General features: G+C 37.6%; 1 protein-coding gene across 3 annotated transcripts; it reads left to right on the top strand.

Annotated features, from left to right (window-relative positions):
• The first annotated feature begins 4,279 nt into the window (after window positions 1–4,279).
• On the top strand, window positions 4,280–19,651 carry kif4 (kinesin family member 4). Of its 3 annotated transcripts, none has more exons than XM_030155102.1 (31): window positions 4,280–4,325; window positions 5,575–5,712; window positions 5,848–5,962; window positions 6,749–6,939; window positions 7,038–7,127; window positions 7,228–7,394; window positions 8,441–8,535; window positions 8,702–8,821; window positions 9,134–9,309; window positions 9,684–9,745; window positions 9,836–9,968; window positions 10,163–10,221; window positions 10,305–10,410; window positions 10,577–10,684; window positions 11,571–11,753; window positions 11,939–12,042; window positions 12,184–12,328; window positions 12,515–12,625; window positions 12,747–12,830; window positions 13,070–13,183; window positions 13,446–13,601; window positions 13,715–13,812; window positions 14,144–14,273; window positions 14,400–14,570; window positions 14,675–14,794; window positions 14,874–14,942; window positions 15,193–15,294; window positions 16,160–16,327; window positions 16,410–16,535; window positions 17,013–17,123; window positions 18,916–19,651. In XM_030155102.1, exons 2-31 carry the CDS (start codon window positions 5,590–5,592, stop codon window positions 19,099–19,101), a joined length of 3,723 nt encoding a protein of 1,240 aa, XP_030010962.1. In that variant the 5' UTR covers window positions 4,280–4,325; window positions 5,575–5,589; the 3' UTR covers window positions 19,102–19,651. The 3 variants fall into 3 exon arrangements, with proteins under 3 accessions (XP_030010962.1, XP_030010961.1, XP_030010963.1); XM_030155101.1 differs by having other exon boundaries at window positions 4,310–4,456; XM_030155103.1 differs by lacking the exons at window positions 4,280–4,325; window positions 5,575–5,712; window positions 5,848–5,962 and having other exon boundaries at window positions 6,825–6,939; window positions 7,035–7,127.
• Window positions 19,652–20,700: the final 1,049 nt, after the last annotated feature.

The following is a 20,700-nucleotide window of genomic DNA, read 5'->3' as shown; positions in this document are numbered from 1 at the left end:
GTTTGTAAACCTTTTCATAATGTAATTTTACTTTTTTGCTCTAAAACATAGAGAAAAATTTGGAGTTGACATTATTTATATATTATTATGTTATTATTTTACTGGTTTGGCCCACTTCAGATCAAATTCAGCTGAGTGTGGCCCTTGAACTAAAATCAGTTTGACACCCCTGATTTATTATAATACACTAATGAAGTTTTGTACATACTGTGCATGGTACAAAGTCTACACTTCTTGACAATAATAACTCCTCTGTGACCCCCAAACACTGAACACTGTATTGTCAACAGTCCCCCTACTCTCTCCTTCCATCCACGGTCTCCATCCATGCTCTCTTAATGGACATCAGTCTGGAAGAAGTTCAAAGTATTTGTTTGAATGCCACTGTTAATAATACTTGTCATAGGACCAGCTGATGATGACCATCCCCTGACTCATGATGCTAGGCTGAGGCTGCTGCAAAATGAATACACTGTACACCAGCTCCAGTGGGGGATTGCTTTGATGGGTGGCATGGGGGTAGTGAGTGCTGATTTTATTGCAAGTTTACAGCAAAATAGTTAGGCTCCTGTTGATTTCACATATACAGTCGTGGGAAAAAAAATTATTAGACCACCCCTTGTTTTCTTCGATTTCTTGGTCATTTTAATGCCTGGTACAACAAAAGGTACATTTGTTTGGACAAATATAATGATATCAACAAAAATAGCTCATAAGAGTTTAATTTAAGAGCTGATATCTAACCATGTTTTCTTGATAATAACCAAAATCACTTACGTTCTTACATCAATATGGCATGGTATTGACATAAACAGTGCTTTTAGGCATTCCATGTTTTCTTTCCTGTCTGTTTTAGTTACATGATACACACTGGAGTTAGTATTTGATTGCATAACCATTGTTTTTGATGACTTTCGATGGTCTAATAATTTTTTCTGTGACTGTAGTTTGAGCTACAACACTGCATTTGCCTTATAACAGTGCTGTAAAGTGTACCCTCAGGCAGCATGAAGTGTGTGTCATGTGACATAATTCCATCATATTCCTGACAGGCTTGAATGACTTTGACCTTTGCAGATGTTGACTTAATGTGGTTGCAAGCACTATATGCTGTACAGTTAATCAGACAACCACTGTGTAGTCAAAACATCACAAAATCACATTCCACTCAAGTGAGCATCCATTTATTTATATACAGTAATGTGAAAATAAAGACACTAGTTTAGAATTATGACTCAAATTTACAACACTTGTGTAGGTCTGCATTATTTTGTATGAGTGAATCACAGTCAATCACTGACAATAATATAATGTGCAGTACATCAAGAAGGCGACTGATGAAACAGACAAAATACTAATACACATGTCACTGCATGTTCTGAGGTCAGGGCTGATGTGATATTTGAACAATGGGTGAGCAAATTCTGGAGTGTTAGGGTTATCTCCTGTTTTATTATGTAATTTTTAGCAACTTTATTTAGTTTTCATTACATCTGAGATATTTCAGATAGTAAATTTCACAGTAAAAGGGAGAACTCCACAATAGAACTATAAGGTTAGCAGAGCATGAAGCTGCCAAACACATGGCTTAGTGCAGTTGAACAGACAGTATTCTTGTCAAAACCCCATTCATGCAACCAGTGGATTTTAGGCATGGGTGATGTCATTGCAATGCAATCCACCCCATCCAGATTATCTTTTCAAACTACACAGGAAGGGGGGAAGCGGGCTGAATTTCCTCCCAGTCCAGCTACAGTATAAAAGTGTGGGCTGTTGTTCAAGGTCAAGGTGGTTTGAAATGCAATGTAGGCTACAGATGTTTTATGTATAACAATTTTGACATGTTCCATTACCAGTTGATGAACATGGATAGAATTAACTGGCTTGTTCCATTCATCTACAGGCAGTTCTATTCTTGGAGGCAGAGACAATCTGGCATGTTGTTATAAGGCCCTGTGGTGGAATTTCCCGCAGGAGCAGAACTCTCTCACCTCTGAGAAAAAATACAGGGAGGAAGCCACACAAACACGGCACGTGCTGCAGTGTGAAATGTGCGAAATGTGTGAATGTACAGGGCTGAGAAAAACAAGTATTTACCCTCCCGTAGTAGAAAATGGCCAATATGTATCAGCAGGGGGTTGTTTGGATTGTCAATCAATATCAGTGACTTAATGCTTCTCCAGGCTCCCGCTGAGATGTTTGAATTTCAACATCATTTACTGGCCAATTAAATGATTTGCAACAAGTTCCTTGCCTTAGTGAAGTTTACAGTTTTAGTGTATTACATCATCTATAAAAAGTGCTCCGTACAGGATCTTAAATCATCAGTGTGATGATTCTGGAGTCTGTCAGAGCTGTATAATATCCAAATATAATACTAAAAAAGCCCAGTTAAGATAAACAATGGCTATTATTGTCAATATTCATTATGATCCATGTATTATTTGTTTTACGTTCCCTTTAGCTTATGTTTTCAAACTGTGAAAATGTAAACTGCCACAGGAGGGGAGTTGGCTGCAGACATCTGCATCATTGGGATAAACTCCATCAGTGTTGTTGCAGTTTCCACTAGTCACAAGGCAGATAAAGGTCACTGATTACATAGAGCAAATTACAGTGCAAGGAGGAGCTTGTTTGGCTTTTATATTCAATAAATTCTCTGTCTATGACACATTGGAAAGACAAAGATCGGATGCAGGAAAACCATTTTGATGATGCTAATCCCAAGCCTTGTGGAAATTATCTTTTGGATGAGTTTCTGGAAATTTTTAATTCAGCCTATTAGAAGCCAGTCCATGCTCTGACTTCTGACACTTCTGCCAGCTTAGCTCTCTCTCCCCTGCAGAAACCTTGTCATCACTTTATCTGGACTCAGCTGTTTTCCCTTCTGGCTCCCAGTGTGATGACCTTTCTACAGACAAAACAGAACAGCCACTCACTCCACATCTGCTATTGTAGACTGAAGGTTCATCTCTCAGATGCTCTTGTCATGTTTCTTTTCCTTCTTCCTTATCTTGAAATGAAGAATACATTATATTTTCCTGTGCTTTTCATTTCTGTTGTCATGTTTACCTCACAAAGAAGAAATGCATACTGTAGTTGGAAATTAAGTTTCCATCACTGGTAGGTAAGGAATTGGTAATAAAAACCTTAACCAAGTTAATTTTGTTGTTATTTGTTTAATTGGAGGACACAGCTTACTAAGCATCCAAGCACTGTGATGAATTTAGTTAAATACAAGCTAGAGATTGGCACACAAAACTGACATGTTTCAGTCTCATTTTAGGCATGGTTAATAAAAATATGGTGGTCTTTCAAAGAGCTGGTAAATTATACATGTAATAATCATTAAGGCATCTCATGAAGATGTTTTAATTTCATCACTACAGTCATTTTGGTTAAAACTACTCAGGACAAGGAAGCTGAAGAGTTAGCTGTCTTTTCAACTCCCTTTTTTTTCTTTATCCTTTAGGAGTATGGGCGGCAACAACATGAGGTAAATGTGATAAAAGAAAGAAAGAAAGAAAGAAAGAAAGAAAGAAAGAAAGAAAGAAAGAAAGAAAGAAAGAAAGAAAGAAAGAAAGAGAATATAAGTCTTAGGCAAGATCATGTTCAAAACTTTATGCACATTCAAAACAAGGTTTTGTGTTGAGTGAGGGTAATCATGGGAAAATAGCTGACTGCATTTAACCCATAGAGACCCAAACATCCCCCGGTGACCATCTTCTACAACGCTGATTCACCAGTAAAACCCATGGTGGTGGATGGATGACAGTGGATGGACACACTGGGTTTATGTTCAGTTAATGACAGATTTAACTGAAAAAGTCACTTTTTCTTCAGTTTTCTCTATTTCTGATATAACAACCTTCAACTTTAATCTGAGCTTTTATGAACATCTACATGATCAGCAAATTAAATGTAGGAAACTAAATGATTTTCATGAAAAAACACAAAATAAAGAATATAATATTACAATAAATGGTGGTAAATCACTTAAGAAGCAATAAACGGAGAAAAAAAATTATTTGGGAACTGACACAAAAGTAGCACTGGGTCTTTATGGGTTAAAGTATATTAGAACGTAGAGAAAGGGCTCGATGGGGTGAACTGTTACGTCTGTAACAAGGGTTGGACATGGCAGAGGACTGGATGCTGGTGGAGGAGTAAACCTGAGGGTGGCAGTAGTGCACCACCGTGGATATGAACTACCAACGAAGAAGAATAAAACCGTGCTAAATGTGACTCACCGAAGAAGAAAAAAGGAGGCGGAGCTTGTGTTTGAAACTGGCGGGCAGGAAGGGTTTTGTTGTAGTTTTGTAAACGTAAGTAAACGGTCAAGTTATTTAAAGTTACAATATAATATAAATTGTTTTCGGTTATAGTAGTCCCAACGAACATTCCCAATCGCTGACTACAAATTAATTAACGTCGGGACCGGAAAAAACGGAGAGAGGTAACGTTAACGTCTCGCTAAGTTTAGAGCTGTAGCTAACATTTTGTATTAACGTTAGTGGCAAGTTGTGCGGACCCCACTGCTACCATGTCAGCTCGGTTATAAAGTATTTATTAGTATCTAGATAGATGCAAGTGAAATTTACATTTTAAAGCTAAAGTTTGCTTTGTGCAAGTGCGTTGTCATCGAAATAAATGTGAAGTTACGTTGGTAAATCTAGTCTCAAGCAGGAGAAAAGTCGTCTGAGCACGTTTAAATGACATACTTGTACTAAATACTGTGCTATTTTTAGATTTCAGTGCTAACTTTTGATCGCACACTTCAGTTTAGTTCCCAACACGTTCATTTTGCCATCTATAGTCTGATCCAAAGCAGCCCAGTGGATGGTGAATGAATAATGGATATAACGCAATACCCCTGGTGACTTTACTGATACACGGGGATGTTTTCTGGAAAACTCGTACTAAAATGAAAAACTAGTGTTCAGAGGTAATGTGTCAGCCTTCTAATGTTTATACATGTCGAGAAAGGTGCCTACATGTGCGCATACTTACTTTACTTAAATGATTTTATAAACTCACTGGTAGTTGTCTTTCATTTCGAGGCTGTTCTTCAGGTCTGTTCGAACTGTGTATTTTTTTTCCATAACCACAGACACAAAACATTGGACCATCCCTCATTAAGCGTGGGCTTGGGGCAGTTTGTCTTTTGATGCAATGTTCTTAGTGGTGCACATGCCACAATGTGTACAGAAGAGTCCATCATTATTAAAGTGTATTTGAATTAGGTTTTTGTTAATAGTCAGCCACATCACGTTGTTTTCCTGTACATCAGTAACATCAAAGACTTAAATTGTCATTCTTAATCTGCTTGTTTGATGGAGATCAGAAAGAAGTGAAATAGCTAATTCTTCAGCTTTTCCAAGTATCAGCTCTAGGAAAAAACAAATTATTTGATTCATTAACCATGTGGCCTATCAGAAAAGTTAGTTTCTAGACTTACTGACTCAAATTGGCATTTTACTCGCCCTCAATAAGCCTGATTATTTATCTCTGTTGTGCACAGCACAGGAGTGATATCAGTTAATTTTCATATTCCCCTTATTCCTTTATTAACAGGTGTTCACAAAGATCATGACTGGTGAGGATGATAAGGTCATCCCTGTGCGGGTTGCCTTGCGCTGTCGCCCTTTAGTAGCAAAAGAAGTCAACGAGGGATGTCAGTGCTGCCTCACCTTTGTACCTGGGGAACCACAGGTCTGTGCTTTAATATAGCTGACAATGGGCTTTTCATGCAGTCTTAAAATACTGCATTATTTTAAGCCTGCCTAAGTGGATGCTGTATGTTCCTTAAGCAATTATACCATATACTGATGAAGGATTTTGTTTTAGGTAATTGTTGGTACAGAGAAGGCCTTCACCTATGATTATGTATTCGATCCCACTGCTGAACAAGAGGAAGTCTTCAGTACTGCAGTGTCCTCTTTACTGTGTGGCATTTTTAAAGGTATGGAATATGGATGTATGTCTGGTTGAAATCTCTGAGTGTCATGGTTGTGGCAGTGCACAGTTTGAAACAAGTTGAGTTAATTGCTTTATTTTAAATCACTTAAAAGGAGCCTTTGCTTATAGTAATAATGGGTTTTTATTTTTTTATTATCTACTTTAAGGATACAGGGTTCGTATGGGTGCTTGAAATCCTTGAAAATTCTTGAATATCAATGTGTTTTCAAGGTCTGAAAAGTGCTTGCATTTTAGTTTAAGTGCTTGAAAGTGCTTGCAATTCTAACTCTGAGATGCGATTTATTTATTTCTAATTTTAACTCTACCAGGTTAGATGGCAAGCCAAAGCTACTTACAGAGAGGTGATACATTTTGAAAAATAAAACTTTATGTCAAAAAACAGAAATTAGTGGGTGCTCTTAGGTCGACTCAAAGTAAATTTTTATCTTGATCTTTGGCTTGGTGCGAGCGTGCCTGAAGGACGCCAAGTGACTTCCCTTTTTTTGGATAAAACTTAGTGTTCTTCTTTAATTTGTAAACTTTTTGCTCTTATGAAACATTATTTTAGCTAGTTATAACATAATACAATGCACATCATTGTGGTAAGAAGTGAAAACCATAATCATGAGTATATGCTTTCCTTTAGATATATATTTTACCCCAGTGATAAGGTGGTGTGTTGGAAAAATTTGAAAATGATCCTTAGAAGTGCTTGAATTTGACCTTGAAAAATTTGTACAAACCCTGAGGATATTATGTCAATTCATGTCCCAACACTGCTTCTTTGTAGGATACCATGCCACAGTTCTTGCCTATGGTCAGACAGGATCGGGTAAGACCTTCTCCATGGGGGGAGCATACACTTCAGCTCAAGAAGATGACCCTTCTGTTGGAGTTATTCCACGGGTTATCAGAAGAATCTTTGAGGAGAGGGAGAAGAAGACAGACTGTGAATTCTGCATGGCAGTGTCTTATCTGGAGGTCTGAAACATTACTTTATGAATATTATTCCTTTCGCATAACTTGTATTGATGTTTGCTTCTAACAAGCTATTAAGTCCTTGTGTTTTCTGACAGTAGATCTACAATGAAGAGATATTGGACTTGTTGTGTACGTCTAAAGACAAACCAGCCATCAGCATTCGTGAAGACCCCAAAGAGGGGATTAAGGTCAGTGAGACAACATTTCTTCCCTTAACTGCCTCTTTGTCTGTTATTTCTAATTACAGTACACATGTAATTCACTGTGTGCTTTATATCTGTTTTGCAGATTGTGGGTTTAACTGAGCGACACGTGTCCTCTGCTCAGGAGATGGTGGGCTGTCTTGAACTGGGAAACTCTGCTCGTACTGTGGGCTCTACAGCTATGAATGCTGCTTCATCACGCTCACATGCTATCTTTACCATCACACTGGAGCAGCGCAGGGGGGCAGATAGGTGAGTTTCCACTTACGGTGTACCACAACATAATAGAATGACAGATTCAATTATTATCTGTTTGTAATGTTTGGATATTCTTCAGTATATTCAGGGTGTCTTTAAAATGCTCTAAAATGTCATTAAAAAGTCTTAAATTGTAATTTGTGTGGTCTTAATTGCCAAAAACATTTCCTCTAATTTCATTTGTCCATTTTCTAATTTCTTTTTGTCAGTAGGAAGGCCTCCATCCAAATGTAATGCAAAGTTGAATAGAATTTTATGAAAATCATTAGACAAAATGCAAAATCGTGCGCATGTGTTTCCAACTACATTATTATGAGGTGGTTCAACATCGCAACATGTTGACAGTTAGATGGAATGCTTCATACATTGTACATTATTTACTGCCTGTGGTGTGTTTTGAAGAGTTTGTGGATGCAGTGTTTTACTCCTGATTTGTTATATTGTTTCATATGCTTCCTCCTGCTTCTCAGAATCAGCCACTGTTTGTTTTTGCAGCTTTGAACATGGTGGTGTCTCACTTTCATTTCCATCTAATATGGCATTTATATTTGCTTCTTGTCTCCTTATTGGTTCACACATGCATGCATACACGCTTCTTTCCATTTCAGTTATTTGCATTTCCCATTTTATCAGTGTAATAACGTCATCTCTTTCAAGAGTAAAAACATTTTTCATTCATGGTTTTTTTTTTTGTGTGTAAATAAAATAAAATGCAGAATTGAAATGCACTATTAGTCGAGCAAAATGTAGACAACCTAACTCACAATAATTAAACATTCTGGCACAAAACCTGTTTCTTCCCAGGACCACTTTATATTTACCTTTATGTAGAAGATGATTTGTCTAAAACTTCTGACATTTGGTTCTAAATATTTCCTAGGTCTTAAAAATTGTCTGCTGATGGACCCTGATTTCAGCTGAATTTCTGTTTTATTAAAATGCTACTTAATATTACTGCTGAAAATGAGCATGTTTGAATGTGCACTGTAAGCCTTTTCAGAGCACTATCATTTAAGCTTTGTTTTAATCTTTTGTTGCAGAGTTGACTCAGTTGTTTCAAAATTGCACCTTGTGGATCTGGCTGGTTCAGAGAGGCAAAAGAAAACCAAAGCAGAAGGAGATCGCTTAAAGGAAGGTAACTTGTATATTTTTGTTTAGAAAAACATAGTTGAAAGCTGTCACCCCTAATTTCAGGATCCGCACACCATGATATGCTCAGTTTCCTTTGTTCTATCTTTGTCCCATAACGATGTCTGTAATAAAAGCCTTTTTGTTTTGATGCTACTCATTTTCATCTGCAGGCATCAACATCAATCGAGGCCTTTTGGCTTTGGGTAATGTGATCAGTGCCTTGGGTGATGAAAGCAAGAAAAATACCTTTGTTCCTTACAGGGATTCGAAGCTCACTCGCCTACTTCAAGGTAAGCTTTGTTTTAAGAGCTCGAAAGTTACATAGGTCGTTGGGTCTGTGTCGGATAATATTTTAACTTTAATGACTCTTAAGTGTACTAGAAATCCATATTTACCTTTAAAAGTCTGTATTTGTCTTTTTAAGTATTATTTCTACTGGGATATATGCACACACTGAATTGTTATATGTGGAAAAAAATGGCTCAATTTAATTAACATTAGACATATAATTGCCAGGGTTAATCAAAGAACACTAAGTACTGCTGTGGTTTGTTAATATATTGTGCATGTCTCATTAGTTTCCCTTTTTTGTGTTGCTTCAGATTCTCTGGGAGGAAATAGTCACACTTTGATGATTGCTTGCGTCAGTCCTGCAGACTCAAACATGGAGGAGACCATTAATACACTGCGATACGCCGACAGAGCTCGCAAGATTAAAAACAAACCTATTGTCAACATTGACCCCAGAGTGGCAGAAATGAGCCGTCTGAAGAAACAGGTACAAAGGGAGAAAAAATGTTTCTTCCTGTAGGCAATGTTGATAAAAATCCGATCAGGTTCATACTGTCTACTGAAAATATAAGGATTAATTTTCTTTTTTGTCAGGCAGATTAAAAAAAAAAGTTGATTTTTTTTTTTTTTTTTTTTTTTCCTTACATGTTTTGGCTACACCTGTAGCCCTCCTCAGAAGAAACATGTAAAGGTAAAAAAAACAACTTTTTTTAATCTGTCTGACAAAAAAGGAAAAAAAATCTTTTTAATGTTGATAAAAGATCAGGATATGTTAAGAGAAAAATTATAGAATTCAATTCGATAAATGTCATTGCCTCCCTTTAATATCCAATAAGTGGATTCGTGCATATGTATGTCCAGGTTCAAGAGCTGCAAGTGATGCTACTTCATGCCCGTGGAGGAGTGGCGCCAGTTCTTTCCGGGTAAAACTCTCAACTTCCCTGCAATCCAATTTTCCCCTACATAGCACTGTAACAAAAGGTCACGTCCGTTACTCTGTTCCTCCTTCACAGGGCAGAGTCAGCTGAGAATGTGACGAAGCTCTTGGATAGGAATCGCGCTCTGCAGGACGAGAACAATAAGCTGAGCAGAGAGCTGAGTGAAGCAGCTGGACAAACCGCCCTCATGTTTGAGAAGATCATTATGGTAACCTTAGCAACCGTTACAAATCTGCCTCCAAAATTAAACCGGTTCCAGTTTGTAGCCGCAGATGAAGATAAAAAGTAATAACTCGAATAATAATGAAAGTAGAGGGTATGAATAGGGTTCACTGTGTGATTTGTCTCTTTTTTTCTCATTGTATTTCCACCATCACGGTTTATTGTATTTACTTCTTTTAGTCAGAACAAACAAATGAGAGGCTGCAAAGCAAACTGGAGCAACTGCGACACCATCAAGCGTAAGTTTATAAAAGCAGAATGAGCAAGAGAAGTCTTAAAAAGAGCATTTCATCCATTTTAATGGCCTCTTTCTTTGTTTCAGATGCACTGTGGATCTTGAGAAGCTGCTGGTGGCTCTGGAGGACCAGGAGTTGAAGGATAACATAGAGGTGATGAAAAACCTGCAAGACCTCATTTTGGAGCTCAAGGTACATACATGCATTATTGTCATTAAATGTAGGTTAATAAAGGTGTAAATAGTTGTGAGTCCCTGCACTAAATAAAGATTTCTGTATTACAGAGAATATGAAATAGAAATTTTATATATTCTGTATTTATTATTCTATAACAGTGGTTTGTTGGTTCTTTTCCAAGAATGAAAGCGCAGGCATTGCTGCATCCATTGATTCTATGACTGGAGAAGAGGACGTACAGGATGAGTCTGGGAATGGCAGCAAGAATGAAGCAGATGAGTCGACATCAGTACGTTGGCCAATTTTTGTCTTTGTTCCATAAAAGCCAAAATATGTAATGTTTTCCTAAAGTGAAGAAGCACTGTGTCTGGCTGGTCCACAACCTGCTTCACTCTGTCTGTGTTTGAGAACAAGGAGGATGTTGCCAGCTTCGTTAAAGGAAAAGTCAAGGGCCTAACCCTAACCAGTGTGTGAATGTGAGAGCGAATGAATAATGGATCAATAATGTAAAGTGCTTTCAGTGCCTTGAAATGCACTATAGAAATCTAATCCATTATTATTATTATTATCATTATTATTATTATTATTATTATTATTATTATCAAATTAAAAAATACATTGTGGTGTATTAATCTGCAGACATTCTTACTTTGGATTTCTGACATGACATAAAGAAGGAAGCGTTTTCTTTGCTGGATGCTCTGTAGAACATTTCCAGATTGTTATGACAGACAATAGTGTAGTAGTGTTTTAGAACATGCGTTCCCCGGTTCCACCCCTTTAAAAACTTGGGGCAGATCCCATGTCATTCACTGCAGTATAAGTGAATATAATTTACAGATTTTGACCCTTTTTGCACAAGTAAATATTAGATCCCTTTTCTTTAGGCTACGTATTTTCTGAACAAGCAATGAACTCCTGCAAGATCTTACAACACAAAGCTCGGCTGGAGTTGAACTTAAAGCAGTAACGTGAAATTGTCCATGCTCATGATAACGTAATAATAAAGAACATTAGTTTATTATTGTTATATTCAGACTTTTTTAACCCACTTGTATAGTATAAATGTATGACGTTCTCAACCCTTCTGACCACATATTTCATGTTTTGTCCTTTTTGTGCTGAGGTTTTATTGTGTTTTTGACAACAGATGTTTCCCACCTCTCATTAAACAGGATTCCACTGCCTTAGCTGGTAAGCACTCACCAGAGGCCTTTACAGCCCATCATGCACTGCGTCAGGCCCAACTCTCTAAGGAACTGATTGAGCTCAACAAAGTGTTGAGTTTAAAGGAAGCTTTTGTGAAGAAAATGTGCCAGAATGACAGCCAGCTGGAGCCCATGCAGTCTGAACACCAGGTTTTTATTACTCCCATGATTCTGTTTTTTTTTTTTTTTTTCTGCCCCTCAAGTTACGGTTTTTAATCATAATATAAAGGGAGGATCTGGAACTCATCTGGATGATGTTTTCAATTATGAGATTTATTATTTTCAGTAAAATAAAATGGAGTACATCTTTGTAGCTTTCTGTGTAATATTTACAGAAAAACATCCAGGATCTACAGGCAGCAGTGGATTCTTTGCAAAAGGAGAAAGTGGAGCTCGTTTTGGCACTCCAATCTGCCAAGAAAGACACCAACCAGGCAAAGTAAGATGACCTTTTATGATTCATGGCTAGACCGTGCCTTTGGTCTTTTAAAAGTTAATTGGTTTTTGACCTTTCATCTTGAGGCAATCATGTCATTTCTTCTCTTACCTTGGCTTTCCTCTTCACCTGATCTTTGTGTAGACTCAGTGAGCAGCGGAGGAAGAGGTTACAGGAGCTTGAGGGTCAGCTTGGTGACATGAAGAAGAAGCTTCTTGATCAGTCTAAACTTCTGAAACTAAAAGAATCCTCTGTTCAGAAAGTGAGCAAGCTCATGCAGGAGATACAGGTACAGAGTGCTTTTGATTATCTCTTCCAAGTTGAAATGTTCATTTCTCAAAAGAATGCCTTTTTTTTTTTTTTTTTTTTTTTTAATACTGTCATTGTCATGTCATATCTGTTATCTTTTCTTTGAGTCTTGGTGATATTTGTCTCCATTGTCATCTCAAGTCGCAGTAATGATCTGTCCTTCCAGGCTATGAAGACACAGCGTACACAGCTGATGAGGCAGATGAGAGACGACTCTGAGAAATTCAGACTCTGGAAGAGCAAGAAAGACAGAGAAGTGATTCAGCTTAAGGAGAAGGCATGTATAGATTTTTTTTTATTATTATTATTCCCAATATTGCTTAATGTTTTATTCACCAGCATTTTTTCTTATTGAAAGTCAAGTCGTTTTATTTATTTATTTTACCTGTTCTTGACAGGATCGCAAACGTCAGTATGAGCTGCTGAAACTTGAGAGGGATTTCCAGAAACAGGCCAATGTCTTGCGTCGGAAAACTGAGGAGGTAAAACATCTTTACCTATTGTTTGTTCAGGAAAATTTGTTTGTTAACCCACTTTTTCTTACTACAGATTGAAGAAATCGTGTATATTCCAAAGTGTCACTAATGTAACTTGCATTATGTTGCCAATTCAGCCCTAATATCGGAATACTGTTGCACAGTCTTGAGGTGCTCAAAGTGTGAATTTTCATGAGACAAACATGGCCCTGGTAGTTTATCAGGATCTCTCTTTTTTCCTACAGGCTGCAGCTGCAAATAAGCGGTTGAAAGATGCCCTCCAGAAGAGAAGTGAGGTGGCAGAGAAACGCAAAGATTTTCAGAATAGAGGAACAGAGGGAGCTGCTGCAAGAACAAAGGTAGAAAAAACTGATTTAGGGCTTTTCTGCCCTTTAAAACTGACAGGTGCAAATCCTTAATGTTGAAACTACTGAATGTTTTGAGTATTAACAGACAAAATACAATTTATTTCTGAGCCTTTTACACCAAATGTTTGCACGCATATTTGGGTTTTGTTTTAAATGCAGGTGAACCAGTCAAAAATAAGCAATTGGCTCCTTTCACAAAGTTGCTAGTTTTTCTGTTTCTGTTCGGCTGACTCCCTTGTGTGGATTTTTATAGGCTTGGCTTTTGAATGAAGTCGAGTTAATGGTGAGCACAGAGGAGGCCCGGCGCCATTTGAATGATCTGCTGGATGACAGGAAGGTCTTGGCTCAGGAGATCAACCATCTCAAACAGCAGATTGAGGCTGGGGACCGCCCCGCTGCTAAAATACGGGTGAGAAGTTTTAGCTGCTTGTGCAGTTACAGGAAAATATGCATAGAATAAAGTAAAAGAGCCAGAGAACTGGCAAAGTAGAAGTAAATGAATTATTTTTGTTTGTTGTTCAGCGTCGGACATTGCTCATCTCTGAGCTGGAGACGCAGGGGGCTCTGGAAACCCCTCTGACCAAACAGGTGGAGAACCTGGAGGGGGAAATGGGCCTCAGGTGAGCCCGACATGATTTTGGTCTTTGATCATACTACTCTGCATGTATCATACTTTAATTCCCTGTCAGTGCACTGACCTTCCTGGAATTTCTAAGCTCTCAGTTTATTTTTCTCCTCTACAACAAATGACTATGTTTTTAACATATCATTGATGTTAATTAGCTTCTTCCTGTTTTGTCAGTCGTATCAACACCACCTCATAAAACAGGTTTTTGCTCACCCTTATTTCAGTCCACCTGCAGATTCTAAAAGCATGTAATCATCTAAACAAAGGAAACACTGACTAAGTGTTTCCCATTAAGATTTGCTAAGTGACTTGTATTTTAACAGGAATGCTCAGATCGCTGACCTCCAGCAGAAGGTTCTTGTCGCAGACAGTGATAGACGTTGGAAGCAGCGCATAGATGGCATCACAAGCATTGTAGAGGCAAAGTGTGCCCTGAAGGTCCTCATATCTGAGGTGAACACACTGTTCTATTTAGAAATCCACTCCTGCAAAAATGTTTGGTTGACATTCTGTGTTATTTGTGGTAAATTGTGGTGTTAATTTTCACTACTAAAAAAACATTAAATTGCTCTCTTTTAGCTGGTAGATGCTAAAATAGTGAGCGCAAAGCTGGACAGTGAAGTCAAACAGGAGAAAGCAAATATACAAGATTTAAAGAAGACGCTGGCTGATGAGAGAAATGTGATGTCCACCATGGACATGGAGCACCAGCAGCAGTTAGTTGAGCTAGAGGAGAGGCATCAGGAGAAGGTACTTTTTAATAGTTTATAAGTTTAACTTCTTGTCAGTGAAAGGCTTATGTTCATTTGATGCTTTGTTCCATGTATTTAATGTTTGTTTTTTGTTTTGTACAGGTGCTTTATCTCCTTAAGCAGCTACAGAACAAAACCATATGTCTTGATTCAGATGAAACAAGTTCAACAAATGAAGAGACTTCGAAAGAGAAGGAGCTTCTGCAGCGCCTCCAAGTACAGGTTTGTCTCAGAATATTCTCCACATTTAACCGTGTTCTCAGAAGAAGTGTGCAGACCTGCATTTTGCATGTAATTTTAGGAAGAAGAAATTGAAAAGCTTCATGAACGGAACCAGACATTGATGGAGCAGAATGAACAATACAAACAGGTAACTCCACAGCTTACCTGTTCATATAACAGTATTGGCTTCCATTTAGTTGAATTTGGGAGATATAAAGGGGTCTAACAAGCTTCTGAAAGGAATGCTTTTTGTTGAAAGGGGATATGTGAATATTTTGTCACAGCACACTTTCCAGGTAAATCTTTTAGAATGACTCAAGGGTCTATATGGCTTAACATGAATGTTGCATTTATAATATGAAAGCTTAAAATCCTGTATCTCACTTTTTCTTTCACAGAAATTTGCACTTCTCCATCTGGCTAGCGGAAAGAAAATCCTTGCGCCTACACTGAGTAAAGAACAGACTCCAGACGACTCTTTTGATTATGTCCCCCCAAAGGTACATTACTGTAGATGGTTTACATTCTCTGTTCAGGGACTCCACTGTGGATCTCTTGTGTCACCCAGTAGCAATGAATAAAATCTTACAGAATAGTTTTCACAGGGTTCCTATGCAAGTATGGAAAAGTATGGAATTAGATTTTATAAATTTCCAGGTCTGGCTAAGTATGGAAAATGGAAACAAATGTATGGCAAAATATTCATGTTTCCAAGACTGTTACCACTGTTCTATTTTCTAAAACATAAAATTATGAATATCTAAAAAAAGAAATGGATTAATCTGTTTTTTTAAGGTGCTTGCTAGTGCAGCTAAAATGTTTGTGAGAGCACATACAGTACGCTACCGTCCCAGAATTCATTTGGGCAGATTGACAAGTTGAATGCCCATCCTTCTGCTCTTATCCTCTTTCAACCCATTTTAAGGCCCGCCCAGGTGTTGTCCCGTTTCACTGCTGCTTTGACAAACAGGTGATGTCCACACACTGTTTGTGAATGAGCTATTCAACATGCCTTGTATGATTGTTGGCAGAACTCATAATGGGTAGATGTAAATTCTCTGATGACTGGCTCATAAATCTCAAATATAAAGACTGGTTGGAATTTTTTTACCAAGACACCTAGAAATTAGGGTCTGGAAAAAGTATGGAATTTTGAAGTTTTAAATGTGTAGGAACCCTGTTTTCAGAATTAGTCAGTGCATTAAAGTAACTTTATCTAAGGTAAAGTGAAAGTCACATTTTACATGAAATGAAAAGCAGATTTATATTCCCGCCATCATTTCTTGCACTGAAACCAGTCGGCTGTTCTCTGCTGAATAAATGCTTCAGGGATATTCTCTAACGTTTGTTCTCTACCATTAAAAGCCTAAAGGAAAGCGCTTTACCACAGCTAAAGCACCGCTGAACATGACCATCAATGTCGACGAGCTGATGTCTCCCAGTGAGGATGAGATCGAGGAGGAGGGGGATGAGTGGTGTCCTCAGAAGCCCGAGAGGGGACGCAGAGCTTCAAGGAAAACTAAAACAAACGGGGTAAGACTAGGACCAGTGATGTTTTGATCCAGTACTTGTCAAACCCTGTCAGAGGCATGACATGTAGCATCTTTTCCCTTAGTGCGCATGTAAAGGTCGCTGCAGCAACAAGCTGTGCAGATGCCGCAAAGGAAAGTTGACATGCGGGGAGAACTGCCAGTGTGATCACGAGAAATGTCGAAATATGGACGACAAAGTGTCTGCTAAGGTGAGTATCATCTGTGCACAGGCATCCTGGGGAAAAGAAACCCTCTCATACTTGACAACAGAAAATATCTGGTTCCTCAAATTTTTTTTTAAGAAGTGCTCTGTTCCTACATACTTGATACTTAATTGGGCAAACTCACCAACTGGGGCTGAGATTTTTATAGAATCCAAAGGGAAATAATAAAAAGTCTCACTCTGAACCACTTGAGATAAAATAAAACAAGTTCTGTGCATCCGATTTATTTAATAACAAATAAAGCAATATCTGCTGTACACTATGAATGATTCCAAAATGAATTTCTGTTATGATAACTCTGCACCTTACACTCAACAGTACAGATATTACAAGACAAAGACAATTTATTACGCATTAGTTTAGAAACACTTCTGTAATAACAGCATTTGTCAGTGATTTCTGTACATTATCACTAAGACAAATAGCATTGGTTCTAGTGTGACCTTTTTCTTTTGGTTTCAGGATTTAAGTCAAACAGATGATGTGTCAAGGGACTCCCTACAGGATCCTCCATCTGCAAGCCCTGAAAATGCCACTTTTTTCAAGCCGCCGACCTGTACACCCACCAAGAAGGTAAACTAAGCCTCTAAAACTAAGCCTTAGAACTCAAAACATTTGACATTTGAGTGATTCATCAACTTTTAGACTTTACTCACACTTGTTGGGCGGTACAGTTGCCTCTTCTTTTTGCGTGTCTGCATTCACACTGCTTTATTTTCTAGACCTGAACATGTTTACATCATCACTTTATTAAGTATTTGGCTCCACTAAAACACAGCCCTCTGACATCCCATTGTTGTGTTTGTAGTTACCTTTACTAGTCATGTGTCACAAAAGTAGTTAAGGATTGCTTTATTGTAAAAGTATGCAATAAATAAAAAACTACTCCTGTAAGGATTTTAGATGTAAAATATTTCAGAATGGGTTGATATGAAGCTGAACAGCAGGGCAGACAAATGGTGGATTTAACTATTAGTTGTTGCTTTACCAGTCCGAAGGGAAGAAATGAGACTACCAAAGCCTGAGTGGAGTGAAAGTTGTCTCTGGTGTCTACTTTTATGTCGACCTGAAAAGCACATGAACTTTCTAGTGAACAAAAGCAGTGTGCTCCATGTAGATCTTCCCTCTCCCTTTGCTGAAATGTGATGCTGTGTGTTAGAATTCTGAAGTCAGTATATCATTTACTGTTCACTTGTGGCTCTGTTTCTGTTCACAGAGAAATAATACATTTATAATAAAACTGTTCATCGTATTTTGTGTTGCTTTTGTTGACATTTTAAGTTGCCACATGTTATGACAAACAAAATCAAATCAATATAAGCTTCTATACCAGACTGGTATCACCGGAAATAGGCCCAACTCCACTTTCATTTACTAATTAACATATGGTTATGTTATTTCAGCGTTTCAATAGCGTAGTGAGGAACTGGTACCACAATTCTTAACCATTTTGTGATGAAAAGCAAATAGTGGTACATGTAGCTGGAAAACATCTTGCATGTTGGTGAACCGTCACTACTTTTTGTTGTTTAGTCTAATTAGCATTATGAAGGTACAGAAGAGGATTAGAGCCAGTGGAAAAAAATTAAAGTTAAAGTTCAGTATATATTTTTGGATTATTATTCCGAGGAAAAAGTCTGAATTCTGACATTAAAGTCTGAATTTTTTTTCCTCTCAGAATTCTGACTTTAATCTCAGAATAATAGTAAAAGAAATATATTGGACCTTAATTTTTTTTTTTTTAAATATATATTTCCAGCGGCCGTAATCCTCTTCTGTCCGAATGTAACAGACTCACTTGTTGACAGTTCTTTCATGTCTTCAACATTCCTGTCATCAGTGCGGTTAGTTCTGCCAGTTCTTTCTCTGTCAATGGAAGTAGCACAGTAGAAGTTCATTTCATGTCCATATTTCCTTTCAGTAGTCAGTCTTATCCTCTGCGCTTTCAGCCAAGACTGATTAATTCTTGTTTCACTTGCGCCCCAAACAGGAAGTCATTGAAACAAACTCTTTGTCTACTTTTCTCTGCTGTTCTCTGCAACAAAGCCACTAATAGCCTATTTTCACCAGTTAATGAGCCCATTTTTAACATTAGTAATTATAGCTGCTAATTTGAAAACGTTATCAATTGCATTACTAGTTAGCGCCAGAATTAATGGAGTTAATTCATTACAACACTGTACACCTAATGGGCTGTTCCATACTCGGACGTGGTTCGGTGCCTGATGAGAGTAATACACCTAAATTTACTCTGGACAGGATTTGTGCTGCAATTGTGGGGTTTGCAAACATAGAAGACGACCTCATTTCACCTGTAATACTGAAAACACTGCCTTCTGAAGTTGAAACTAATGTGTTATTTCAGGTGCTCAAAGAAATCGGCGACATGGGACACGTCACAGCAGACGTGAACATGCCAGAGGAAGAGGACGATGATGAAGAGGAGGGCGAGAGGGCAACTGTCAGCTTCCTCAAAAAGAAGAAAAGGATCCTGACGAGTTTTCAGAACAGTTTTTTCTCCGGATGCACTCCTGTTAGGGAAGAATCATAACCAGGACAGTGAACAGCAGAGCCTTTTCCATCATCTGTCCTCGTTTCCCTCATGTTTTGTCCATGTCTTCTTTAAATGTGACTAAACTGTTGTCTACTGTAATCTGAATGTAGCTGATGATTTCCTGTAGAGTGAAACGAGGACCTGTTGATAGCATCGAATCGTTGACTGGAATCCACAATGAGATGATCAACAAGTCTATATGTAATGTATTAGTTTAATGTGTTACTATTCCTGGTAGGGTAAGACTAAATTTACTTACAAATGAACTCACAAATGACAGTACAAAGTACTTTTAAACACATCATTACCTGTAACGCTTAAAGGAGCAGCCTTTAGGGTTTTCACTGCTTTTAACATTAGAGTTTAATAAAGTCTTAGTCAAATGCTAAGGGAATTGATGAGTTGTTTTTCTGATGCAGAACCAGTCAAAAGCATATCTCCATATTTATTTTATTCATTAGTCTGTTCTGATTAACATTTTAATTTGTGCTCGTGTTTACAGCTGTTAATGTGTAGCAGAAGATTAAAGGACATGACATTAAAAGAAATCTGAAAAACATGCTTCTATCCTGTTAAATTTCTCTTACAAGCCAAACCAGAGCCAAATGTTTAAAATATGAGGAATTTTTTTGTGCAGCTCTTTCATTTTATAAAATCCCAAAGTAACAAGAAGCACAAACACTAAACCACAACAGAGCTGATTAGAAATTCAACAACCACAGCTTATATCACTAGTGATTTGTAGTTTTGCTCTTGGTTTATCATCTCTACTTACCTGTCTGTCACTCAGGATTATGTAAAAAATATTTTGCTCTAATTTGTGGAGGAGCAGTTAAAGACAAACTCCTTTTTTTCCCCCCAAACTTTTGTAGCAAACATAAGGCTGGAACTGTTTTTCTACTTTCTTTAAACCCCAGGATAACTTGTAACAGAGTGGTGACACTTGAAAACTATCCAATTGGCAAATTATATCTAAATGAAAGATCTTTATCATGTTAACGGTCATTTAGTGACGACATCCAAGAAAGAAAAATTAACTAAAGGACCAACAGGAGTAAAATAGGCTGGGCAGACTAGTCCATAGTGTTACATTACCTTAACTAGTCTAAAACCTGGTAGATACGTTCACAAAATCAGTTCAAGAAGCTGTGGAAACACCATCATATTCTACAACATTGTTTCACCAGTAAAACCCATGGAGTCTGATTGGTGACAGTGGATGGAGACACTTGTTTTATGTTCAAGTTATTGATATTTTTGCTGAAAAAGTCCCTTTTTCTTCATTTTTCTCTGTTTTAATGTAATAACCTTTCAATTTACTCTGACATCTAAATTAAGTATAGGAAATTTAATACAGGGAAATGCATGATTTACAGGTGGAAAATACAAAATACAGAGGGTAATATTAAAATAAATGATAAATGACTAAAGTAAAAATTAAAAAGGGTGAAAAACAAGCTTGGGAACTGCCACAAAAGTATGACTGGGGCTTTATGGGTTAATGCAGTGTTTTTTCAACCTTGGGTTTGGGACCCCACATGGGGTTGCCTGAAATGTCTAGTAATTGATTAAAAAAAATAAAAAACTTACTAATAA

Source organism: Sphaeramia orbicularis, chromosome 14 (assembly GCF_902148855.1).
Source record: "Sphaeramia orbicularis chromosome 14, fSphaOr1.1, whole genome shotgun sequence".
NCBI classification, from domain to species: domain Eukaryota; kingdom Metazoa; phylum Chordata; class Actinopteri; order Kurtiformes; family Apogonidae; genus Sphaeramia; species Sphaeramia orbicularis.
Note: the sequence above shows the minus strand (reverse complement) of the source record. Positions and strands in the feature narration are given on the sequence as shown.

What these genes read in the sequence shown, in the direction of transcription:
- kif4 (XM_030155102.1), top strand. Translation starts at nt 5,590, where the DNA reads ATGACTGGTGAGGATGATAAGGTCATCCCTGTGCGGGTTGCCTTGCGC. An exon ending in CCATGCAGTCTGAACACCAG is followed by an intron (nt 11,754 to 11,938) that starts GTTTTTATTACT and finishes TAATATTTACAG; the next exon opens with AAAAACATCCAGGATCTACA. An exon ending in GAGGGGGAAATGGGCCTCAG is followed by an intron (nt 13,813 to 14,143) that starts GTGAGCCCGACA and finishes GTATTTTAACAG; the next exon opens with GAATGCTCAGATCGCTGACC.